The sequence below is a fragment of the Papaver somniferum genome, unplaced genomic scaffold (genome assembly GCF_003573695.1).
Source record: "Papaver somniferum cultivar HN1 unplaced genomic scaffold, ASM357369v1 unplaced-scaffold_150, whole genome shotgun sequence".
In the NCBI taxonomy this organism is placed as follows: domain Eukaryota; kingdom Viridiplantae; phylum Streptophyta; class Magnoliopsida; order Ranunculales; family Papaveraceae; genus Papaver; species Papaver somniferum.
In genome coordinates, this window is record NW_020624377.1 from 548,991 (window position 1) to 570,378 (window position 21,388).

Consider the following 21,388-nt stretch of genomic DNA (forward strand, 5'->3'; position numbering starts at 1 on the left):
GAGAACCTTAATGACATTTCTCTCAGCTCCTCCTCTACCCCTTTTCATGATACTAAGAGAAAGAAGGCTATTCCAAATGCTGAAAATGCTGCTCTAAACAATATGGATATGACAAGTGCAAAAAGATACAAGGATCAGACTGACTCTACTCAGGAGCAGATGGCCAACCACCTCAACTCCTTGGATAATGGCTCTTTGGATTGCTCTGCTGCTGGAACAAGGGTATACAATCTCAACCTAGTCCTTTGCTTCTATTACTTAGATCTTTTTCTTAATTCACCTGTGCATTTTCTTCTTCATAAGAATTATGATAGTATTATTAGAAGGTTTACCTCAAAGTATCCAGCAGTGTCATATTTTTGACAATTCTTCACTTCCTTAGATTGGAATGTCAAGGATTGGGCACTAGGGATGCTAAAATATACCTCAAGAAAAAATTTCATGAATTAGGAGTCAACAATTTCTGGTATGTTAATTCAGGAGGGGCAAGTGGCACTGCTGGTGGATTAGCCTTATTATGGAAAAGAAATCTAAACTTGGAAGTCTTAGATTGGTCTATAAACCATATTAATACTTATGACACTCAATCCAAGTTAAAATCTTGGAAACCCCTTGAGCAAACTGCTATCTCTTATAAATTACCTTGGCTGGTCATTGGAGATCTCAACTTCATTCTTCATGATACAGAAAAGTTCAGTACCCACCCCATTGATGCTAATGAAGCCTCAATATTCAATGAAAAGATACAAAATTTAGATCTCATTGACCTTGGTTTCTCTGGTTGCCCTTTCACTTGGTCTAACAAGAGAAAAGGTCATGCTCTTACTGAGCAAAGACTGAATAGAGGTCTAGCTAATTATAGTTGGCTGGATATTTATCCAAACACCACTATCACCAATATGTTATCCATTGGTTCTGACCATCATCCCATCTTATTAAATTCTAAGCCCTCACTGGAAGAATGGTAAGATTCCGTTCAAATTCTTTGGTCCATGGTTAGATCATGCAGATTGCAGGAAAAAGGTCACTCCAGGTTCAAGTGCATACTCAATTGCCAGAAAACTTAAAGATAACAAATACAAATCAGAGTTTTGAACAAGGAAGTGTATGGAAACATCAAAACCAACATTGAATAATGCAAGCAACACTTAACTTGGTTACATACTCACTATTTCAGAACTGACATAGGACATGCCCTAGCAGATGCTAGAAAGCAGCTCAAAAACTGACATGACATAGAAGAGAAATTCTGGAAAACTAAGAGCAGGGATCAACTCATCAAGATGGGAGAAAAAACACAAGTTACTTCCACAGAGACACAAAAAGTAGAGCAAGAAGGAATAAAATAGATTCTATTCAAACTGAAGAAGGTAGCTGGATTACTGAACATCAAGAGGTAAAAGACTGCTTCACCAATCATTTCTCCCATATGGCAACTGCTGAAATAACCCACCCCTCTTCTGAAATCATCAACCTTATCCCTCCTACCATTACTGTTGAAGATAACTCCACTGTCAACAGAAAACCTGATCCTGAAAAAATTAAAGCTATCTTATTTAGTATGAAAAATGACAAAGCTCCAGGCCAGATGGATTCCCACCATATTTCTTTAAACTCAACTGGGATATTATTGATAATGATATTGTCCCAATGGTTCAACACTTCTTTCTCTCTGGTCATCTGCTAAAGGATATGAATGCCACCTTTATAGCTCTCATCCCTTAGGTGGATAACCCTACTTCCCCTAGTCACTTCAGACCTATCAGTCTCTGCAACACCACCTACAAATTCATTTCTAAACTCTTAGCTCAAAGAATGAAGCCCTTACTAAATAAAATCATATCTCCTTACCAATCTGCTTTCATTCCTGGAAGGAAAATATCTGACAACATAGCTATTGCTCATGAAATTATTCACACCATGAGGTCTAAAAGAGGAAAAAAAGGAAATTATGGTTCCATGGGAATAAAAATTGATATGGCAAAGGCGTTTGACAGAGTGGACTGAAGCTTTCTAATGACAATTATGAAGAAAATTGGTTTTGATGATCAACGGTGAAACAAGATATATCAATGCATTTCAACCTCCACATCATCTTTTCTCATCAATGGCTCTCCTGATAAATTCTTCAAACCCTCTAGAGGCCTAAGGCAAGGTGACCCCCTGCCACCTTACCTGTTCTTATTTTGCATGAAATCTCTTTCAAGGACTCTTCTGCATGCTGAGGAGATGAGCATTATCAAAGGGATAAAGATCTGCAAAGCAGCTCCTCCTATCAGTCACCTCCTCTTTGCTGATGACTGCATGATCTTCTGCAAAGCAAACCCTATTGAAGCTCAAAATATCATGCAGCTTCTACAGACTTTTGGAAGTACTTCTGGGAAACTAATCAACTTTCATAAATCTGGAGTCTTCTTCAGCAAAAACACAAATCCAGATCTCATTCCTCAAATTAGAAATTCTATGAGAGTTCAAGTCCTTCAGTTAGATGATAAATATCTAGGATCACCACTTTTCACACATAGAAGCAAAATCAATTCTTTCAAGCCTGGTGTTGAAAAATTGAAGTAAGACTCACTGGATGGAAACATAATCCACGTAATCCTGCTGGCAGAGAGGTAATCATCAAGTTTGTAACTTCATCATCTTGCATTTACCAAATGAACTACTTTAAGGTTCCTAAGAAAACTTGCAAAGACATCAACAATCTCCAAAGAGACTTCTTCTGGGGAAAGAATATAGAATATGCCTATGGTTATTACCCTAAGGCTTGGATAGCAGTTTGAAAGCCAAACGAATTGGGAGGCCTAGGATTCATGAATATGTAACTATTCAATAGCTCTATGATAACAAAAATTGGTTGGAGACTTGAGCAGGATAAAGACTCTTTATGGTACAAGCTTATGGATGTCAGATATCTTCTAGGCAGAAATGTTCTCAGCATGGATACAAAATCAAAGGATGGGGACTCTTGGATATGGAAAGGAATCCTAGAAGGCATAAGCAACATACAACAACACTGCTCCTGGAGAATTGGTAATGGCAGAAGGATCCACATTTGGGAAGATTTATGGTTCCCAAATACCAACACAAGACTTCAAAAACCACAACAGTGCCCTCATTACATTGATAAGATAGAATCCTTGATTCTTCCAGATGGAAACTGGGATGAAATTCAAGTCTCTACCCTCTTTAGCATGGAGGAAGCTGTTGTGATTGTTACTCTGAAGACACACCCAAATGAAGAGAACATAATAATCTGGAACCTCAATAATACAGGATTTTTCTCTGTCAAAGAGCTGCACAAGGCAAAAAATGATCATCTCTACAGAAATGATACTCCAACGGGCAATTGGGAAGCCATTTGGAACATGTATGTGTCTCTAGTCATCAATATTTTTATCTGGAAATGTGCACATCAAATTCTTCCCACAAATGCAAAAAAAGCTAGCATACTTCATTACATCAATGCTTTATGCATTGTTTGCAATAGTGGAGAAGAAGAATCCATGTCTCATTTGTTTCTGAATTGCACTACTGCTACTCTAGTGTGGCAGGAAATTCTTGGCAACTCTCATACTCTCTTTTATAACAACACCATCTTCATTGACTTGATGAACTCCTGGTTTCAACTTGGAAACACTGACTGCAGCATTTATGCCACCACATGTTGGTATATCTGAAAAGCTAGATGTGATTTTATATTCAAACAAATTCAGCCTAATGTGGGAGTTATTACTCTCATAATTAAGTAGAATTTATGCACTCACAATAGAATACATGCGATGCCAGATCATATCATGAAAAACTTCCCTCTTTTACCAGAGGAAGCTGACACTGCACTGCAACAAGTCAATACCAATTACACTTGGAATGCAAAAGCAGGATTTGGAAAACATATCAGTATCTGCACACTAAAAGATTCTGAGAACTCTGCATATTATACTGCTCTAACTATGAAAGATTTTGCAGGAAACACCATTGGCTCTAGAGGACATCCAAGACACTATGGAGAAGGGGGAGTCACAGGAGGAGAAGACCTAGCTTTCCAGTGGGCCAAAGATATGCAGCACACAAACATTGCAATATCTGCTGAATCTATGGACATTCTAGATCGTTTCAAGTCCCTCTACAATGAAGCTTCTCAAGGAAGATTTCACCTAAATTACTATGAAAGAAGAAACACTCAAGAAGATAATGGTAGAAATATGGACATCACTCCCATATCTTTTGTTTTACTAAATCTTAGTATTGTCAATCGTAGTCAAAATATGAAGACTTTTAAATTAGCTCTTTTATGTAAGAACAAAGCTGGCAGGCTGAGTGGTGCAACCACAGCCATATCCAACACAACTTCTTTGTACTGCTCTTAGTGCCTTTCTAGGCCTAATCTTTTCCTATAAAAAAAAAGGAACTCGTCAAATATGTTATCCAATTCCAGCATAATGTTCATTTGTGGGGGACATTTTCTTATAAGTGGTGTAACTAAGTCCCTTTAATTCCTCTTTCGTTTCTTGTTTTGCTTGCTTGCTTATGGCTATCAATAAATGATAAAAAAAGTTCTCAAATCTCAATCAAATTAAAGACACTTGTAAAGAATAAAATTTATGTTTTTTTTTTTAGCCTCAAACATTAGCATTCATAATAAACAGATTGGGAACCGGCAGAGTTACATGACTGATTTGGGTATTTTCATCATACCTAACAAGCTCAACCAGACAACATATTACAACCATCCAACATACATTTTCAAACATACTTACAACATAGATACATACCATAATCCGAAGAAGATCTCTAACCATTCCATGTTGATTCCTAAGTATAGGGACAAGTTTAAATGACCTGATTTGGAATAAGATTAACTCATCCAAACCTCTCAAAAATTCTTCATATTCTAGAGATGCTAGGATCCATCGATCCAACCATTTCTTAGTTTTTTTTCATAATCACAGTAACACAAATGACTTCCGCTATAGTAGAATCCATAGATCCCACCAAAAATCATGGTTTTCATCAAAGATACAGGTATACAAGAACACAGGTAACCAAAATCGGTTTTCTTAAAGCTGAATCGGGCTGGATTGATCTGAAACTTCGTCTGACTCAGTCTTGTGTATCCATTTGTTGCAGGTCTCTTCAGTGTTGCTAGTGTCTTAGGTGTCTTTGTTACTGATGGAGGTGTTCTTGCTGTTGCTGATGTTGGAGTTCCATTGACGTTGATGAAGATCATAAAAAAAGAAAGCCAACTGAAAATCTCTAAAATCAGTTAATCCCTAAATTCAGAAACCAAATAGAAAGTAAAACTAATATCTAGATTAGACTTGATGAAAGAAAAGAGAAACTCCTAATAAGGATCGATCTAAAATCAAACAGATCCAAACCCTAACTAAATCTGGGTACCTAAAATAGTGAAAAGAAGAGATTGCAAAGCAAATAGAAGTTTGAGACGATTTGAATCGAGATTTCCTGCTCTGATTTCATAAGGAGCAAATCTGAGCAGATTTGGATCAACCGGTGTTAGTTTTTCTAATGGTATTTTTTTCTATGGAGAGAGAGTGTTTTTTCTTTACTTAAAATAAATTTACGGATTTGGATCATAATTTTTCTATGGAGAGAGAGTGTTTTTTTCTATGGAGAGAGAGTTTCTATGATTTGGATCATAATTTTTTATGATTAGACTTCTTTAAAAAGACTTAAAATTAATTTATAGATGAAATTTTAATGTAAAAATATTAGTGTTTTTCGCATAGAAGCAATTCATGGTTTCAATTTTGAAGAAAGAGAAAAAGCTATGGTTTCAATTTATTCAAATGGATCAAAATTTATGATTTTGCTCTAGAGAGTTAAGTTTTTCGTTAGTTGGATGATCAGTTAAAATTCGATAACATTGACATTTATATCAAAAACAAAACAAAATAATTTCATTATTCATCTCTTACCTTTTTTAAGATTTAAATTAAATAAAACAAAAATAAAAATTAAAAGTATTTATTAGATAATGGCTCGTCCATCCAAAACAGCCAACAAGATCATCTTCGTTAACGTCTCATAGTAACACACGCTTCCTTTGGCGAATGATTTTTGTTGTACGTAACTATAAAAGAAGGAAGTTTAAAGAATCTAGTTGGAAATGCTCCAAATAATACCGTATTTAAATACCAACTACCATTTTCTTTTTCCTAGCAAAAAAAGAAAAAAACAAAAAGCAAAATGCTCTATGAACGGAGAAATATGAACTCCACTAACAAATCTGTGAGACAGAGGAGTCCCGTTTTCTCGGCCCATTTAGAAGGGTTGTTGTTGCTTTAGACATACTCCGTATTATTTATTTCACAAGCACCAGGGGGCACAGAGGGAAAAATAATTTTCTTTATATAATACACGCAAACGAGGACACTAGATCACAAATAATCAGCTAGGAGTAAGCAGCCACCAAGTTGCCACCAAAGTAAGCAAAGGAAGAAGAAACACATGGCTGCTAAACCAGGCATCCTCACTGACTGGCCATGGAAACATCTTGGAAACAGATTCAAGGTACTTTACATATTAACTTACCATATAATCTCTTCTTAGGCTTATAGACATATATTGATGTGTTTTGTATTATTTGTGATGTGATGATGATAAAGTACATAGTATTGGCACCGTGGGTGCTGGATAGCATGTATACTGCATGGAAGATGGTGATCACGTCAAAATTGGCAAAAGATGAGAAAGAAAGCGGCAGCAACGACGACAAGAGGATATACTTGATCATCTTGCCACTTCTGTTGTGGAGGATAATTCATGCCCAGATCTGGACTAGCTATGCTCGTTTTAGAACAGCAAAAGCAAAGAACAGGATTGTTGACAAGCCCATTGAATTTGAACAAGTTGACAGAGAAAGTAACTGGGATGACAATATCATATTAAATGGAGTTATATTCTACTTGGGTTGTAAATGGGTATCTGCTGCAGCTAAGGAGAACTCACCAATGCCATTTTGGAGAACAGATGGTGTCGTCACAACAATCCTGATTCATATGGGTCCGGTTGAATTCCTGTACTACTGGCTTCACAGAGCTTTACATCATCATTTCCTTTACTCTCGCTATCACTATCATCATCACTCTTCCATTGCCACTGAACCAGTCACATGTAAAGTGTATTATCGCAATATATCTACTCCAGCTAGCACACAGCCTATTTCATATCACAACCCCCGCCAATTTATATTTGTGTACTGTTAATTTGGTTTCTGACGAAAATTGTTCTTTATGATTTCTTGATGCAGCTGTTATACATCCATTTGGGGAGCTGGTCAGTTATTTTCTACTCTTTTTTATACCAATCATAACAGGGATTCTCACTGGGACGGCATCAATAGTAGCTATCGTTGGTTACATCACTTATAGTGATTTCATGAACTACTTGGGTCACTGCAATTTCGAGTTCTTCACGATATCATCGGTTTTCAACATCTTTCCCTTCGTCAAGTACCTCTTCTACACTCCATCGTAAGTCTGTTATTTGTAACTTATAATTTCTGACCGGGTTACCCAGTTTTATTTTCGGAGTTACTAGTATGATTTACCCGTGACCTAATCCCGAAAGTCATCACCTTAGATTTGCTTTGTATCATTAGTCACTCAAATTATTTCTGTTGAAAGTTGAGGAAGCAATTGGCCATAGTGTAATTTGTGATTGTTCGCTATATATAACAGGTTCCATTCCCTTCGCCACACTCAATTCCGTACAAATTACTCATTATTCATGCCAATCTATGATTACATATATGGAACCATGGACATATGCACTGATAAGTTGCACGAAACTTCACTTAGGAGGAGTGCTGAACCGCTAGATGTTGTTCATCTAACGCATCCAACAACACTCGACTCAATCTATCATCTGCAGCTAGGTCTCGCCTCCTGTGCATCAAAGCCGTATAATCCTAATAGTATTAGTACCAAATGGTATTTGATGTTGGCATGGCCAGTGACATATATGTGGACAATCTTGTTTGGTTACATCGGTTCTTTTGTTCTTGAGGGGAACAATTTCAATGGAAGACTAAAACTACAGACATGGGTTTTACCAAAATACGCTTACCAAGTAAGTAACAAGTACAACTTTTGGTGACTTCTTTTAGTGACTTGTGTGGTTAAGTGTACATAGATTTGGGTACACGTCCTACATGTCATAAAGGTTTGATGACCAAGGCTAACACAATTGATATTTTCTCTGTGGCATTTTAAGTGGTAACTTTTTTTAGGTAGAAACTCTGCTCATAATCATGTAACTAAATTTAGTATCATTTGGCGATGCTGTTGCAGTACAAGTTAACCTCGCAAAGAAAGACGATCAATGTCTTGATTGAGAAAGCCATACTAGAACCTGAAAAGGCTGGTGTTAAAGTTATCAGCTTAGGTCTCTTGAATCAGGCAAGTTACTCTCTATCTGGACCCTTAAGAACACCATGGGCTAGCATAATCCCGACTTGTAACTTTCAAGCATTCATCATTTGCTAATATGCTAATGTTGAATTCAGGATAAAGGGGTGAACGAGAACGTTGAGGCATATGTAGCAAAACACCCAAATTTGAAGATTAGAGTTCTGGATGGAAGTAGTTTAACTGTTTCTCTGTTGGTCAACAGCATCAGCAACATCATACCGGGAGGAGCCAAACAAGTGATGATGATAGGGAAATTCACAAAAGTAGCATATACAATTGCCTTCATATTATGTCAAAGAGGTTATCAAGTAATTGTCACAAGTACAGATGAATATGAAAAGCTCAAAATGAAGTTTAAGTCAATGATGAGGGAGAACACAATGTCATTAACATCCGACTATAGCAGTAATTTAATCCTCTCAACAACTACAAATCATGCTCATAATAAGGTACAAGAAGACACCCTGTCCAAAACACACATTTTCGGTTAATGATCAAACAATGTATGTTTGCAGCAGGTGTGGTTGGTCGGCAACGGATTTAGTGACGACGATCAGAGAAATGCACCGGCAGGGACATTCTTCATTCCATTTTCGCAAATTCCTCCATGGATTGGGAACTTAAAAACTATGCGTAAAGATGTTGGATTTGTATTTAGAAGACAGTGTTTAATGGTTTTCACAACTGTGAATATTTGGTTTATTCTTCTTGATATATATAGTGAATCAGATTACATAAGAAGTTACAACAAATAGAGATATTCTAGGAAAGAACTATATTTACGTAAGACTAAGCTAGGAAAGAACTAGTAAACTGGGAAACCTAGTAAACCTAGTAGACTAAACAAACCGTGTACAAATATATCGCTAACACCCCCCCTCAAGTTGGAGGAGTCGATCCAGATCGAATACCCAACTTGCTAACCAAATGCTGAAATTGCTTGACACCTAAAGGTTTTGTAAATAAATCTGCAAGTTGTTCAGAAAACTGTAGATGTTGTGGTTTGATTAAGCCGTTGAGCAGTTTTTTCCGTACAAAATAACAATCAATTTCGATATGCTTCGTCGCTCGTGGAACACTGGATTTTGAGCAATGTGAATAGCTGCCTAACTGTCACAGGAAACAATGATTGGAAGAATGCAAGGAATTCTCAAATCTTGAAACAAATAACGAAGCCATTGTAGTTCTGCAGTTAAAAGTGCAAGGGCACGATATTCAGCCTCAACAGATGATCGAGCAACCGTTGGTTGCTTTTTAGATTTACAGGAAACTGGGCTGTTACCTATAGTAACAAGATAGCCAGTAGTGGATCGTCGGGTCATTGGGTATCTTGCCCAATAAGAGTCGGTATATCCTTTGAATATCAAAGGATTGGAAGAGGCCAAAAATATTCCATGACCAATAGTACCTTTAAGGTATCGTAAAACATGATTAGCAGCATCCAGCTAAGAAGAAGGAGGACGTTGCATAAATTGGCTTAAATAATTCACTGCATAAGTGATATCCGGTCGTGTGACTGTAAGATATAAAAGACGACCAATTAAGCGCCGATAAATACTAGGATCTGGCAAAGGTGTACCATTCTCGGATGTCAGTTTCAGGTGCGCATCCATAGGAAATGAAGAGATGCGCGATCCAGTGAGTCCAGAATCCTTTAAGATATCCAGAATGTACTTCCGTTGACAGAGAAAAATTCCTTTGGAAGAACGAGAAACTTCTATTCCCAAGAAGTATTGTAATTTTCCCAAATATTTGATTGAGAAATAGGACGCAAGTCTTGATTTGAGAGAGGTGATGAAAATATTATCAGTACCAGTGATAATTATATCATCTACATAAATAAGGACAAAGATGGATGTGTTGCCTTTATGATATGTGAAGAGAGAATTGTCACATAATGATTTTTGAAAACCTTCAGCAAGTAACACTGAAGAAAATTTGGCAAACAATTGCCTAGAAGCTTGCTTCAGCCCATATAAAGATTTTTTTAATCTAAGAACTTTGGAGTGGCCCTCAGAATCTAAACCAGGTGGTAATTTCATGTATATTTCCTCATCAAGATCTCCTTGAAGAAATGCATTATTGACATCAAGTTGATGGAGGGACCAGCCTCGAATGGCGGCAATGGATAATAGCACAAGCACTGTGACTAGTTTAGCAACAGGAGCAAAAGTATCATAAAAATCAATTCCTTTTTGTTGGGTATATCCTTTTACCACTAAGCGAGCTTTATATCGTTCCACTGTACCATCCGTATTAAATTTAATTTTAAACACCCATTTACAGCCTATTGCCACTTTACCCGGTAGAAGATCGACCTGAATCCAAGTTTCGTTGGCTTGTAGAGCAAGAATTTCTTTGGCCATAGCTGCTCTCCATTTAGGGAATAGCTTGGCCTGTGAGTATGTTTTGGGTTCCTCTGTAAGAATCACCTTAGCTAGGAAAGCTTTATGAGCAGGGGAAAATTTGCCAAATGACAAATATTCAGTCATTGGATAAACTGAAGTGGAATTGCATTTTGGAAGAGTGCAGTGATAATCCTTCAAGTACGAAGGAGCAGAATTTGTACGGACTGGCCGTGATGATGATATATTCGGCGCAGGAGATGATGGTGAGTTGCAATGTGATAGTGAAGAAGAATTGTTGCCAGTTTGCAAATGGGAGGATGTGGATTCCATCACAGAATTGTCTGGGGATGGCGTTTGGGCATTAGTTAAGACAGGTCGAGAATGTATAGTAGAATCCTGTCCCACTGGGACTGGAGATGTCTTTGAAAGAACATATTGTTTTCTAGAGTTATCTCCATGGGGAAGTAAAATGGATTCATAGAAAGCAATATCAGAGTCGCGTATATGTTGAGTGGTAGTTGATTGCGGAAGAGAACCTAGATCATGAAATGGAAAAATCGTTTCATGAAATACAACATCTCTGGATGTGTAAATTGACTTGGATTCCAGGTCATATATTTCATAGCCTTGCTGATTATACGGATAGCCAACAAAAATGTCTGGTTTAGCACGGGCGTCGAATTTGTGAGATGGACGTGAGTTTCGTCCAAAACAAAGACAACCAAAAACCCGTAAATGAGAATAAGATGGTAATGTAGACAATAGCATTTCATGAGGAGATTTGTGTGATAAAACTGGGGTCGGCATTTTGTTTATTAAATATGCCGCAGTCAATATGCATTTACCCCAAAAACTCAATGGAACGTTAGACTGAAAACGTAAAGCTCGAGCTACATTGAGTAGATGTCTATGTTTACGTTCGACAATGCCATTTTGTTGAGGCGTGTAGACACAGCTTTTCTGATGCAAAATACCATTCTGGTGAAACCAAGATTGTAGTCCTTTAGATTTAAATTCAGAACCATTATCAGAACGAAAAGTTTGAAGTTGAGGGATGAATTTAGTGTGAGTCCCAAAAGATATGGTAGCAATCTTGTGTCCATATTTCCGGATTCCAAATTGGAAAAAATTTTGTAAACACGTTAGGGTTTCTGATTTTACAACCATGAGATAAACCCAAGTGCATCGAGTGTAATCGTCAACTAAAGTGAGAAAGTATCTGGCACCCGTACAGGATGCTACGGAAAATGGTCCCCAAATATCAGCATGAATTAGCTGGAAAGCATAAGAAGATGAAGAAGTACTTTTATTAAATGATAACCTTGTTTGTTTAGCCAAGGGACATACAATACAAGAGTGAGTACTCTTGGAGTCAATGCAATTAAAAGTACGAGATAATAAACGAAAACAATCCTCGCTGGGATGGCCTAAACGGCAATGCCACATATCCATTGGCTTCTTATTTGCAATAAAAGAAAAAACAGAAGGACGGAAGCTAAAATGATATAGGCACGCAATGCGCCTACTCCATCCAATCTCCTTGTTCGTTTGAAGGTCCTGGAAGACACATGAATCATGAGAAAATTTAATACAACACTTGGTTGTTTTGGTTAGTTGACTAACCGATATGAGATTGAATTTAAAACTGGGAACATGAAGAACATCAATTAATTTGATTGTAGGTGATAAATCAATATTGCCAATATGGCTCACAGATGTAAACGATCCATCTGGCAATTGTACGTCAATTGGTTTATAAACCACCGCATAAGTGGTGAAAGACGATATAGAAGAGCATATATGGTGCGTAACACCACTGTCTACAATCCAAGTAGACAAAGAACAAGCAAATACGTGTGGCAAAGAAGACAACAGGGAAGGAGAAAACGTACCTGCGCAGTTTGCCGCTGGAGGAGACACAACACTGTTGTTGTTCGGATTGAGCAGGTTCAGGAGCTGAGCGTATTGCTCAGCAGTGATCGACGGAGCCGCGGAAAGCTAGGCAGGTGTAGCAACTGTGGCTAAAACATTGTGAGCAGCGGACTTTGAAGAGTCATTAGGATAGCCGTGTAGCTTCCAACAGAGCAGTCGTGTGTGACCATGCCGGTTACAGTGATCACAAAAGGGCCGGGGTCGTTTGTTTCCATAGGAGCTGTTGCCAGGAACTGGACGGAATTGCGAGGAAGGACGCTGTGATCTGGCGTCTGTGTGAGAAGCAGCTAAAGCAGCAGATTCAACTATTGGAACAGCAGCGGAGTTGATGCCTTGCTGGTCTTCTTCCTGGCGTACGAGATTGTACAGTTTGGCAGCCGATGGTAACGGTTCAGTGACTAGGAGTTGGCTTCGCAAGGCAAAGAAACGATCTTGAAGCCCCTGTAAAAACTCCATAGCACGATCTTGATTATGTTGTTCAATAATAGACTTACCAGCATGACAAATACAAGGTGTTGGAGGTCGAAAAGAATCCAATTGATCCCAAAGAGTTTTGAGCTGGGTGTAGTATTGAGCAACAGAGTTATGCTCCTGTTTCAAGGTGGAAATCGATTGCTTGATGGCATAAAATTTTGTGGCATTGGACTGAGCAAAACGACTCTTCAAGTCCATCCACATCTCATGAGAAGTTTCGAAAGACATCACACTACGACCAATCTCTGGTTCACAGGAGTTGCAAACCCAACTTCCAACAAGATCATCACAGCGTTGCCAGTAAGGTATATCAGCTGGAACTTCTGGCTTAACAATGGTGCCATCAATGTATCCAAGTTTGGCTTTAGCACTCAAAGCCTTACGAAAACCGCGAATCCAAGTGGCATAGTTTTCACTTGTGAAAACCGGTTGATAGAGAATAGTTGTAGGATTGTCTGCTGGATGAACATAATATGTACTAGATGGATGAAGCTAAGTATTAGAATCAACAATACCAGTGGTGTTGTTGGTTGGTGATGGATCAGTGACGTCTCCCATTGAAGCTTGTGAAGAGAGAAAAAGAATGATTGCTGCCGGTGTAGGAGTATTGGCTGTCACGGCAACTGATGCTTTGCTGATGCCGATGCTGTGAAGAAAAACTGTTTTCGGCAGGTGAGGAAAAGTTTCTCAGTAGATTGAAGCAACTGAGGCTGTTACAATGTTGTGAAGGAAAGTTTGTGGGAGATAAAACCTAGAACGAAGATACCATGTTGGATTTGTATTTAGAAGACAGTGTTTAATGGTTTTCACAACTATGAATATTTGGTTTATTCTTCTTGATATATATAGTGAATCAGATTACATAATAAGTTACAAGAAATAAAGATATTCTAGGAAAGAACTATATTTAGGTAAGACTAAGTTAGGAAAGAACTAGTAAACTGGGAAACCTAGTAAACCTCGTAGACTAAACAAACCGTGTACAGATATATCGCTAACAAAAGACTGCATCTACTTTAATATGCAGGCAATGACGGTTCCCCCGAAATCCAAAACATTCATTCTTGCGAGGTAATCATAAAGCTTTTGAATTAACTCGAAATTTATCACTGGTTTTGATGTCGCCAACTTAGCACAACACTGTGAATTTATATACAACAGGACTGGTTGCCAAGAAGGGTAATGAGCACGTCGCGAATAGCTGGAATAGTTCACGTATTGGAAAATTGGGGATGGCATGAATGTGGTAGCAACTCGTCAATCACACTGGAGAACGTCGAGAGAGTATGGGTTGCAAGTTTGCGACATGGATTCTGTCCTTTGGTACACCAAAAGTAATTGGTGATATTTATAATTTCTACAATAAAGCTGTATTTGGATATTGCAGCACCAGAAATACTTAGTGACATGATATAGTTATAGTGCTCATAACGATACATTAATACATTGATGTTTGAGCGTAATTAAATTGTTTCACATAATAACTTTGTGAGTGTGACAAAAGTTTGAGCAAGACTAATCTTCATATCTATGAGTGATTAAATTGTACTTATTTACTAATGCTATTATATTCTCAAAAGAAACAAGCGAAAGGAACTCATAAGTTCCTACCACATTTCAAGTACAATAATGACTTTTGAGGGTTCTGTCTTGGCACCTTATTTAGTTATCTGCGTTCTTCAGAATACATAACTCCAGTTTATCACTTAAGCAATTAGTACTTGAGAGCATATTTTACTAGACCAGGCATATGGGTATTCATAAAGTATTCGTCCCAATTGATGCATTTGGGATCAAAATAAAATGTATCTGCCTCAGCTGCATTCCCTCTTACAGATGCTCTTAACCTCTCTGTATTCGAGTCGGCAAAGCTGAAAAGATAGATGCAACAATGCTAATTCAGGTTAATGAGAATAACTAATTTTACCTTTAGTAGTACTTGGGATGAGTATGGAGCTACTTACATTCCTTCGAAAAATATGTAAGGTTCATAGAATTTGACTAATTTCATTATGAAGGTTATCTTCCGTTCAGCATCATTACATTTGTCACGAAAATAATCGCAAAGCAGGGAGTTCACCAAGCGCAAACCCTGGGAAAACAGTGAAATAGTTTGGTGAGAGTAGCTAAATTACTATCGTTGGAAAGAGAACACATATTAGTATGTAAATAGGGATATAACTAACCTTTAAAGGCAACATGTGAGTTATGTAGAGGAAAGTAAAGAAGCTGGCCGTGGTTGGGAAAACATAAGGATGAGAAACTTGAATAGGTTTTCCCTTATGTTTGCTAGTGGGTGATGAGATTAAAGGGTTCTTCGAAAAATAATTGTACAGGTAACCTCTGAGCTTAATGTATTCGAATGGTGACCTTGCAGATGAACCCACTTGATATATGATTGGCTGACGATTATCAGATGGTTGATTTGCATGGCCTACCATTGCCACTATTGCTGCATTCACCACCATGTCCCCTGGGATCTGTGTATCATTTGTTAATATTAATCATTAATCCCTATATAGAGATGACTGTTATTTCGAGTGATCAATGTTCTTCTGCGGACCACTGAACCTAAGCAATTACAATTTTTAGGCTATTCTTTAGCGCAAAGCCGCAGACCTCAGTGCTGATACACTTACCAAATCCGTAATGAGACCAGCCCTTCCAAGAAAGCATTTAATCTTTCCTTTACCCCCAGCAAGGATAACGCTATCAATAATCCTGTATTAATTGGAACAGCAATCAACTCAGACCAGCGTACTTGCAAGTTCTAAATCGTGCTAAGTAACAACTAACAAGGTCCTGGAGCGGGCCTCCCACAAGGGGAACCCATGAGTTTAGCTGCTAGTCTCAAAAAAATAAATAAAATAAATAAATAAATAGTAGTTCCTTTACTATTTAGGGGGAGTCTGTTGCTCCGACTTGGGTATAATTAGTCTCTTATTAGACGAAAAAAAAACTTTGTACCAATGTCAATTAATTTTAATATTAGGATCATTTCCTATCGAAAAATAATATCTGAAGAATATCTATTGAATTTGACCTTATGTTATTTTTATTTTATTTTTATATGCGAGGATACTGCCATTAATTGCTTAGTAATAATTAAAATAAACAATTGGTAATAATATTAATTACTTTTTAGTGATAATAATAATAACAGTAACAGGGATGTACATGTTAGCCAACCTGATGCCTTCAATCCATCCAGGAAATGGTTCTTTAAAAGTTGAGGTGATCATGGTGGGTCTAAGAATAACAACTGGAAGATCATTACGACTTTCTATCAAGACACCGATTTCCATCTCTCCCATTGCCTTTGTGAACACATACGTATTAGGCCATCCAAACAACCTTGCCCTGTTTTCACAAGAATATAACTGTTTAGATTCTAATTAAATTTTAACTATTTAGCTTCTGCTTTTACCTAAGTCAAAAAATTTAAATTTTTTTATATCCTTTAAGTTTATCAATTAATAGTATTGTGTTTATGTTTTTTGCTTAATTCATCATTTATTTAAAAGACTAAGAGTAAAATTTCATAATCAAAAGAGAAGTTGTTCACATGATAAACCTTCGAAGGCCAAATTCTTTCATGGCTGTCGTTTCTTCTTTGTATGAAACTTGCTCATCTTTGAGTTCTTGCAGTTTCTGGGAGATCAGTTTCATCTCTATTTGGCTGTCCAACTTCGGCGAAGTCGTTCCATTCAGTGTTTCACCTTTCCTTAGAGGATTCTCTAATAAAAATCCGGACTTCTCTCCCCATACATATGCTGTAAATTTAGATTTATTAAACTAACTAATTAAAGCAATTTAAACCCCAAGAAAATTCCTTTACCTGTTGATACGTAGAGAAGCAACTTAAGATTTACGCATTTCATACAGAACTCCGAAACATTCTTAGCTCCCACAGTATTGGTATCAAATGCAACATCATATCTAGTTTAATTACCAATCACAAAAAAGGAAGAGTTATACTCATAGGATAAGTAGATAAGGTTTTCTTGTAATGCCTTCTACTTGATTCCATGATGCCTTAATTATTTAGCTCTCATTAAAGTTGGTGGTTGCAGCAAAGTTTGCAACAAAATCGACTTCACTCCACAATTTCCTTGTCAGTTCGGGATCACGGATTCCTAAGTTTTCTAAAGTGACATCTCCGGCTACTGGTGTCACCTTTTCCGGAAGGAATGAGTTGAACCCAACCCCATGTTTTGTCTTCAAGACCCTGAACACCTCCTTTTCTATCACCTACGAATGATTGACAATACTGTAAACTTACGCGTACAGAAAACTTTTGTACATGAAAACTTTAGCGGTTAATTAATGTAATTGAAAAGACTTATTTATCAATGTGTAACAACTAACAAGCTAGACTATAACTAAGATTTATGCAAGCGTACCTCGTTATGGAAACGTTGAGTAACCGAGGCAGAATCGGAAGCTCTTATGAGAAGAAAGAGTTGTTTCAAATTAGGCTGAACTCTTAGCAATTTCTCCACAAAAACTGCAAAACAATGTGGTAGACTACTGTTATATTTGTTTCAGTAATTGGAGAAAACACATATATGCATCGAGACATAAAAAACAAATAACACATACATGCATGGGGTACTTGCGCTTAGCAAGAAAACCAGTTGGGCCAGTAACAAGGATGCTCTTGTTATCAAGATACTCAATAATGGAATTCAACTCCATTACAACCTCAAAATGAAAGTTATCGAGACAGAGATTGAAAGAAGAGGATAGCAGTACTTATTAGTTAGATAAGCTTGTGTTTATGACAAAAGTTTGGGCAAGACATACTCTGTATTTATAAGTGATTAAAATTACTCTGCTTCTTACCTAGTTTATTAGTATTATATTGATGTAATGCTTGGTGACCTGTGTAATATTTTTTCATAACAAAACATAGATTTTATTTAGGAGGTTTTTGTCTAGTGAAGTAAATTAATCTATTGAAAAATATAAACATCATATATTGATTTTGAATTATCTTAATTTGGGTTATTAGCTTAGCTGCTAAAACTATACATGAGAACATGGCTCTGCTACAAGAAAATTTGTAATATATTGCAACATGTCATGCACCAAGCACCCATATTTTGTGTAAATAAAAACCTTTGCCATAGCTAAGACAAACTATGTGACAAAAAGTCATTGCTACATAGTTGGCATGCTGCGGGAATAGCTGTGTTTTTTTTGCCACACCCATTGGTGAAGCAATAATAGGAGGCAAAAAGGTACTCCCTAGTCCCTCCGTCCTAAACTAGATGACCTCAAAATCTTTAATAAACCAATATTTTCTCCCTAACTATTAATTTTATCAATATACAAGTGTATTGGGTAGATCATGGTTCGGTCCAACTATAGGTAAAATGTTATTTTCTGGTGCTCCATGATTTCACAGTGAACTTTATTAAGATATCTAGTATTCTTTTTTGACATGCGAAGCTTTACTAATGTTTTTTCTGGTCGCATAAAAATAAAAATTAGTTAACAAGTACCTACAACGTGTGATTGTACTTATAGCCCCAACAAGACTGATAGAGTTTCATGTGAAACTTAACTTGAGAGTTTCAGGTACACTAATCACAAACAAGCCCAAACACTTGTTGTGAAGGAAGTTACTTCTAGTAAACTTGTCTTCCAATCCATTAATTTGCTCTTTATATAGAAGGAAAACAAAGAGCTTTCTATGTATTGTATTTTTTTGTGTCAATCTATGGGATCGATATAATAAGGAGGTCATAGGTTTGGGGTAGCAAAATTGGAAGTCCAACGGTTCACAAAAGATTCCGTCTTTTATGTGTGGTTACTTGCTCATAATAGAGCTAAAGCTAGAGAAACCCTTTATAGATGAGCATGGGATCATCCTGATTGTCCTTCATGTCACAGTAATTTTGAAACTGAGTTTCACCTTTTCTTCAAGTGTCCTATGGTCTCTCCAATTTGGAATACTGGTGCTAAACGATTGAATATTACGATACAACATGTTAGTCCATCTCCTAGTTAGCAATGTTGGAATCTTGCAACAATGAACAACACATTAGATGTATCAAAAATAATATGTAAAGAACTAATCCAAAACAACTTTATCAAAACATCTTGATGAGGGCAGAATCATAGATTCAACAAGTTGCCCTTAACACAGTTCGCGGGTATATTCGAGTTGAGTAATGCTAAACCCCTCACATCGAAGATGTGTCCAGGATAAGACTGCCCGATATAGCTCGTGTTAGCACAACGCAAGATACCCAAACTTGAACTTAGCAACAGGGATGGAAATAAAACATATGGAAAAACCCTAGAGCGAAGGAATAATTTTTCGGTGTGTTTGAAAACAAATTTTCGAGTTATATTTAAAGGAGAAGATACTTGCAAATCAAGTTAGATATTTGTTTTCTTCAAAAACAAGTTAAACACGTAAAAAGAGTTTTTCCTTAAATATCTTAAGAAAATAATTAATTTCTTAAAGAAAAAACTTGCAAAAATAAATTATATTAAATATGTGACTTGGTGCATGGATTACGTGCACAAATATGGGTCGAAAAATGTATATTTCGCCCCATTGTTTTACAACATATCCATAATAATATGGTTATATAGTGGAGCACCTCTTTAGTTTTCCACAATGTGGGACTAAAGGTTCCATTTCATTCACTCAAAAAATGAGTGAGTATTCGTAGACCCTTAGGTCATTAGATCAAACCACACCAAGACCATAAATACTTTTATTAAAACTCATTTTCTCCAACAAGCAATTCGGGGTACGGGTAGTAGTTCGGGACGGCATACCTATGGGAATTATACAGATTCAGATAGGTCGGATTCGGTCAAAAATCCGGTCAACGATTCGTTGTTCGGACAGTAGTTCGGAACGGCATACGTACGTGCATATTCGTTTTAAAAATGTAAATTCGGCACTTAAAATTCGGCTTACATATATGATTATTATGACCTTATTATGAGACTAATTTTATTTGTATATGATTTGTAAAATGGAAAAAAACATTTTAGCGTGATTATTCAATAAAAAGTAAACAATTTAACCGCATGAATGTATTATAAAACGAGTTTATAGACTTTTAAACAAAAATTAATACATAAAACACTACCAATAGAAAATTTTAACTGAATAATTATATTTAAATATAAAGTACATACAAAATCAAACAAAAACCAATCAACAGAACTCTGGTCAGAGAATTATCTATGAGAGAGCGAGGTTGGGCGCGAATTAGGTTCGAAGTTCTAGTTCGAAAATATCATTCGGATTCGGTTAGTTCGGATACGTTCGCGAATCATTCGTGAGATCCATATAATCCGGAAACTAGGATCGGAGTTCAAGTAATTCGGAAGTATCATTCGGATTCGGTCAGTTCAGATACGTCGGGAATCATTCGGGAATGATTCGAAAAATTACTAACTAGGGTCCATCGTGACTCAAGGTTGTCACTAATTTTGATATCGCTAACTTAATGACAGTATACGTAACAGGACTCGTTGCCGAGAAGGGTTATGATCGAGCACATCACGACACACGAGTAGCTGGAACAGTTCACGCATTGGAAACATTTGGACACATTTAAGTTGTGGAGGCTTGGGCTTTACAAAAACTGGCTTGAGCTCACAATGTTTTACGAAGAAATGTGCATAAAGGAGAAGCTATTTGGCGCTGCATTGTGGCGTTGGGGTTGACTGGTGCCAGGATAAGCCGAGTTATGAATGTGGCACGACTCTTTAATCATAACGGAACAAAGACGTTGAGAAAGTACGGGTTGCAAGTTTGCGACATGGGTTCCGTCCTTTTGCTGCTCCTGCTTGAACGATCAAATTGTATCCCGATTTATGCCGTATCAGCACCAAAAGTAATTAGTGATATACAATGATGTTGCAGCTAAAACATTGGTTTCCCTTAATTGTAATAAAAGTCCAAATTGCTGCCAGCCCAGTGAAATTGGATAGCATATATTGTAACTACGGAAAATCCATAGCTACACCCATACTTGTATTCATTGTTCTTCACTAATAATTATTTGGTTTACCTAGACTCCATTAAAGAGTTTTTTGGGAGTTCTAGAGCTAGTTTTAGGGGGAGTAGAAGATAAGAATAAAATAAAATCCGATCCCTTTCTCTCTCTTAGATATTTTCTTAAGTAGTAAAGAGTAGAAATGAATTTACAAATATAACCT

The 21,388-nt window shown here is 37.0% G+C and overlaps 1 protein-coding gene and 1 pseudogene across 1 annotated transcript; one reads left to right on the forward strand and one right to left on the reverse strand.

Moving 5' to 3' along the window:
• The first annotated feature begins 6,474 nt into the window (after nucleotides 1-6,474).
• LOC113335872 lies at nucleotides 6,475-14,530 on the forward strand (annotated as a pseudogene).
• A 165-nt stretch (nucleotides 14,531-14,695) lies between these two features.
• Nucleotides 14,696-17,890, reverse strand: LOC113335922 (fatty acyl-CoA reductase 3-like). The gene is made up of 10 exons (XM_026581933.1): nucleotides 17,812-17,890; nucleotides 17,596-17,699; nucleotides 17,243-17,443; nucleotides 17,031-17,133; nucleotides 16,767-16,965; nucleotides 16,382-16,552; nucleotides 15,832-15,913; nucleotides 15,379-15,672; nucleotides 15,157-15,284; nucleotides 14,696-15,063 (listed from the first exon to the last, which is right to left on the reverse strand). Exons 1-10 carry the CDS (start codon nucleotides 17,888-17,890, stop codon nucleotides 14,907-14,909), a joined length of 1,518 nt encoding a protein of 505 aa, XP_026437718.1. The 3' UTR covers nucleotides 14,696-14,906.
• Nucleotides 17,891-21,388: the final 3,498 nt, after the last annotated feature.

Bases quoted from the DNA above. Each gene is read 5' to 3' on its own strand.
- LOC113335922 (XM_026581933.1), bottom strand. From the start codon at position 17,890: ATGGAGTTGAATTCCATTATTGAGTATCTTGATAACAAGAGCATCCTT. The intron at 17,700-17,811 runs GCAAGTACCCCA...ATTGTTTTGCAG, and splicing joins AACTGGTTTTCTTGCTAAGC to TTTTTGTGGAGAAATTGCTA. The intron at 16,966-17,030 runs GTAAAGGAATTT...CTAAATTTACAG, and splicing joins GCTTCTCTACGTATCAACAG to CATATGTATGGGGAGAGAAG.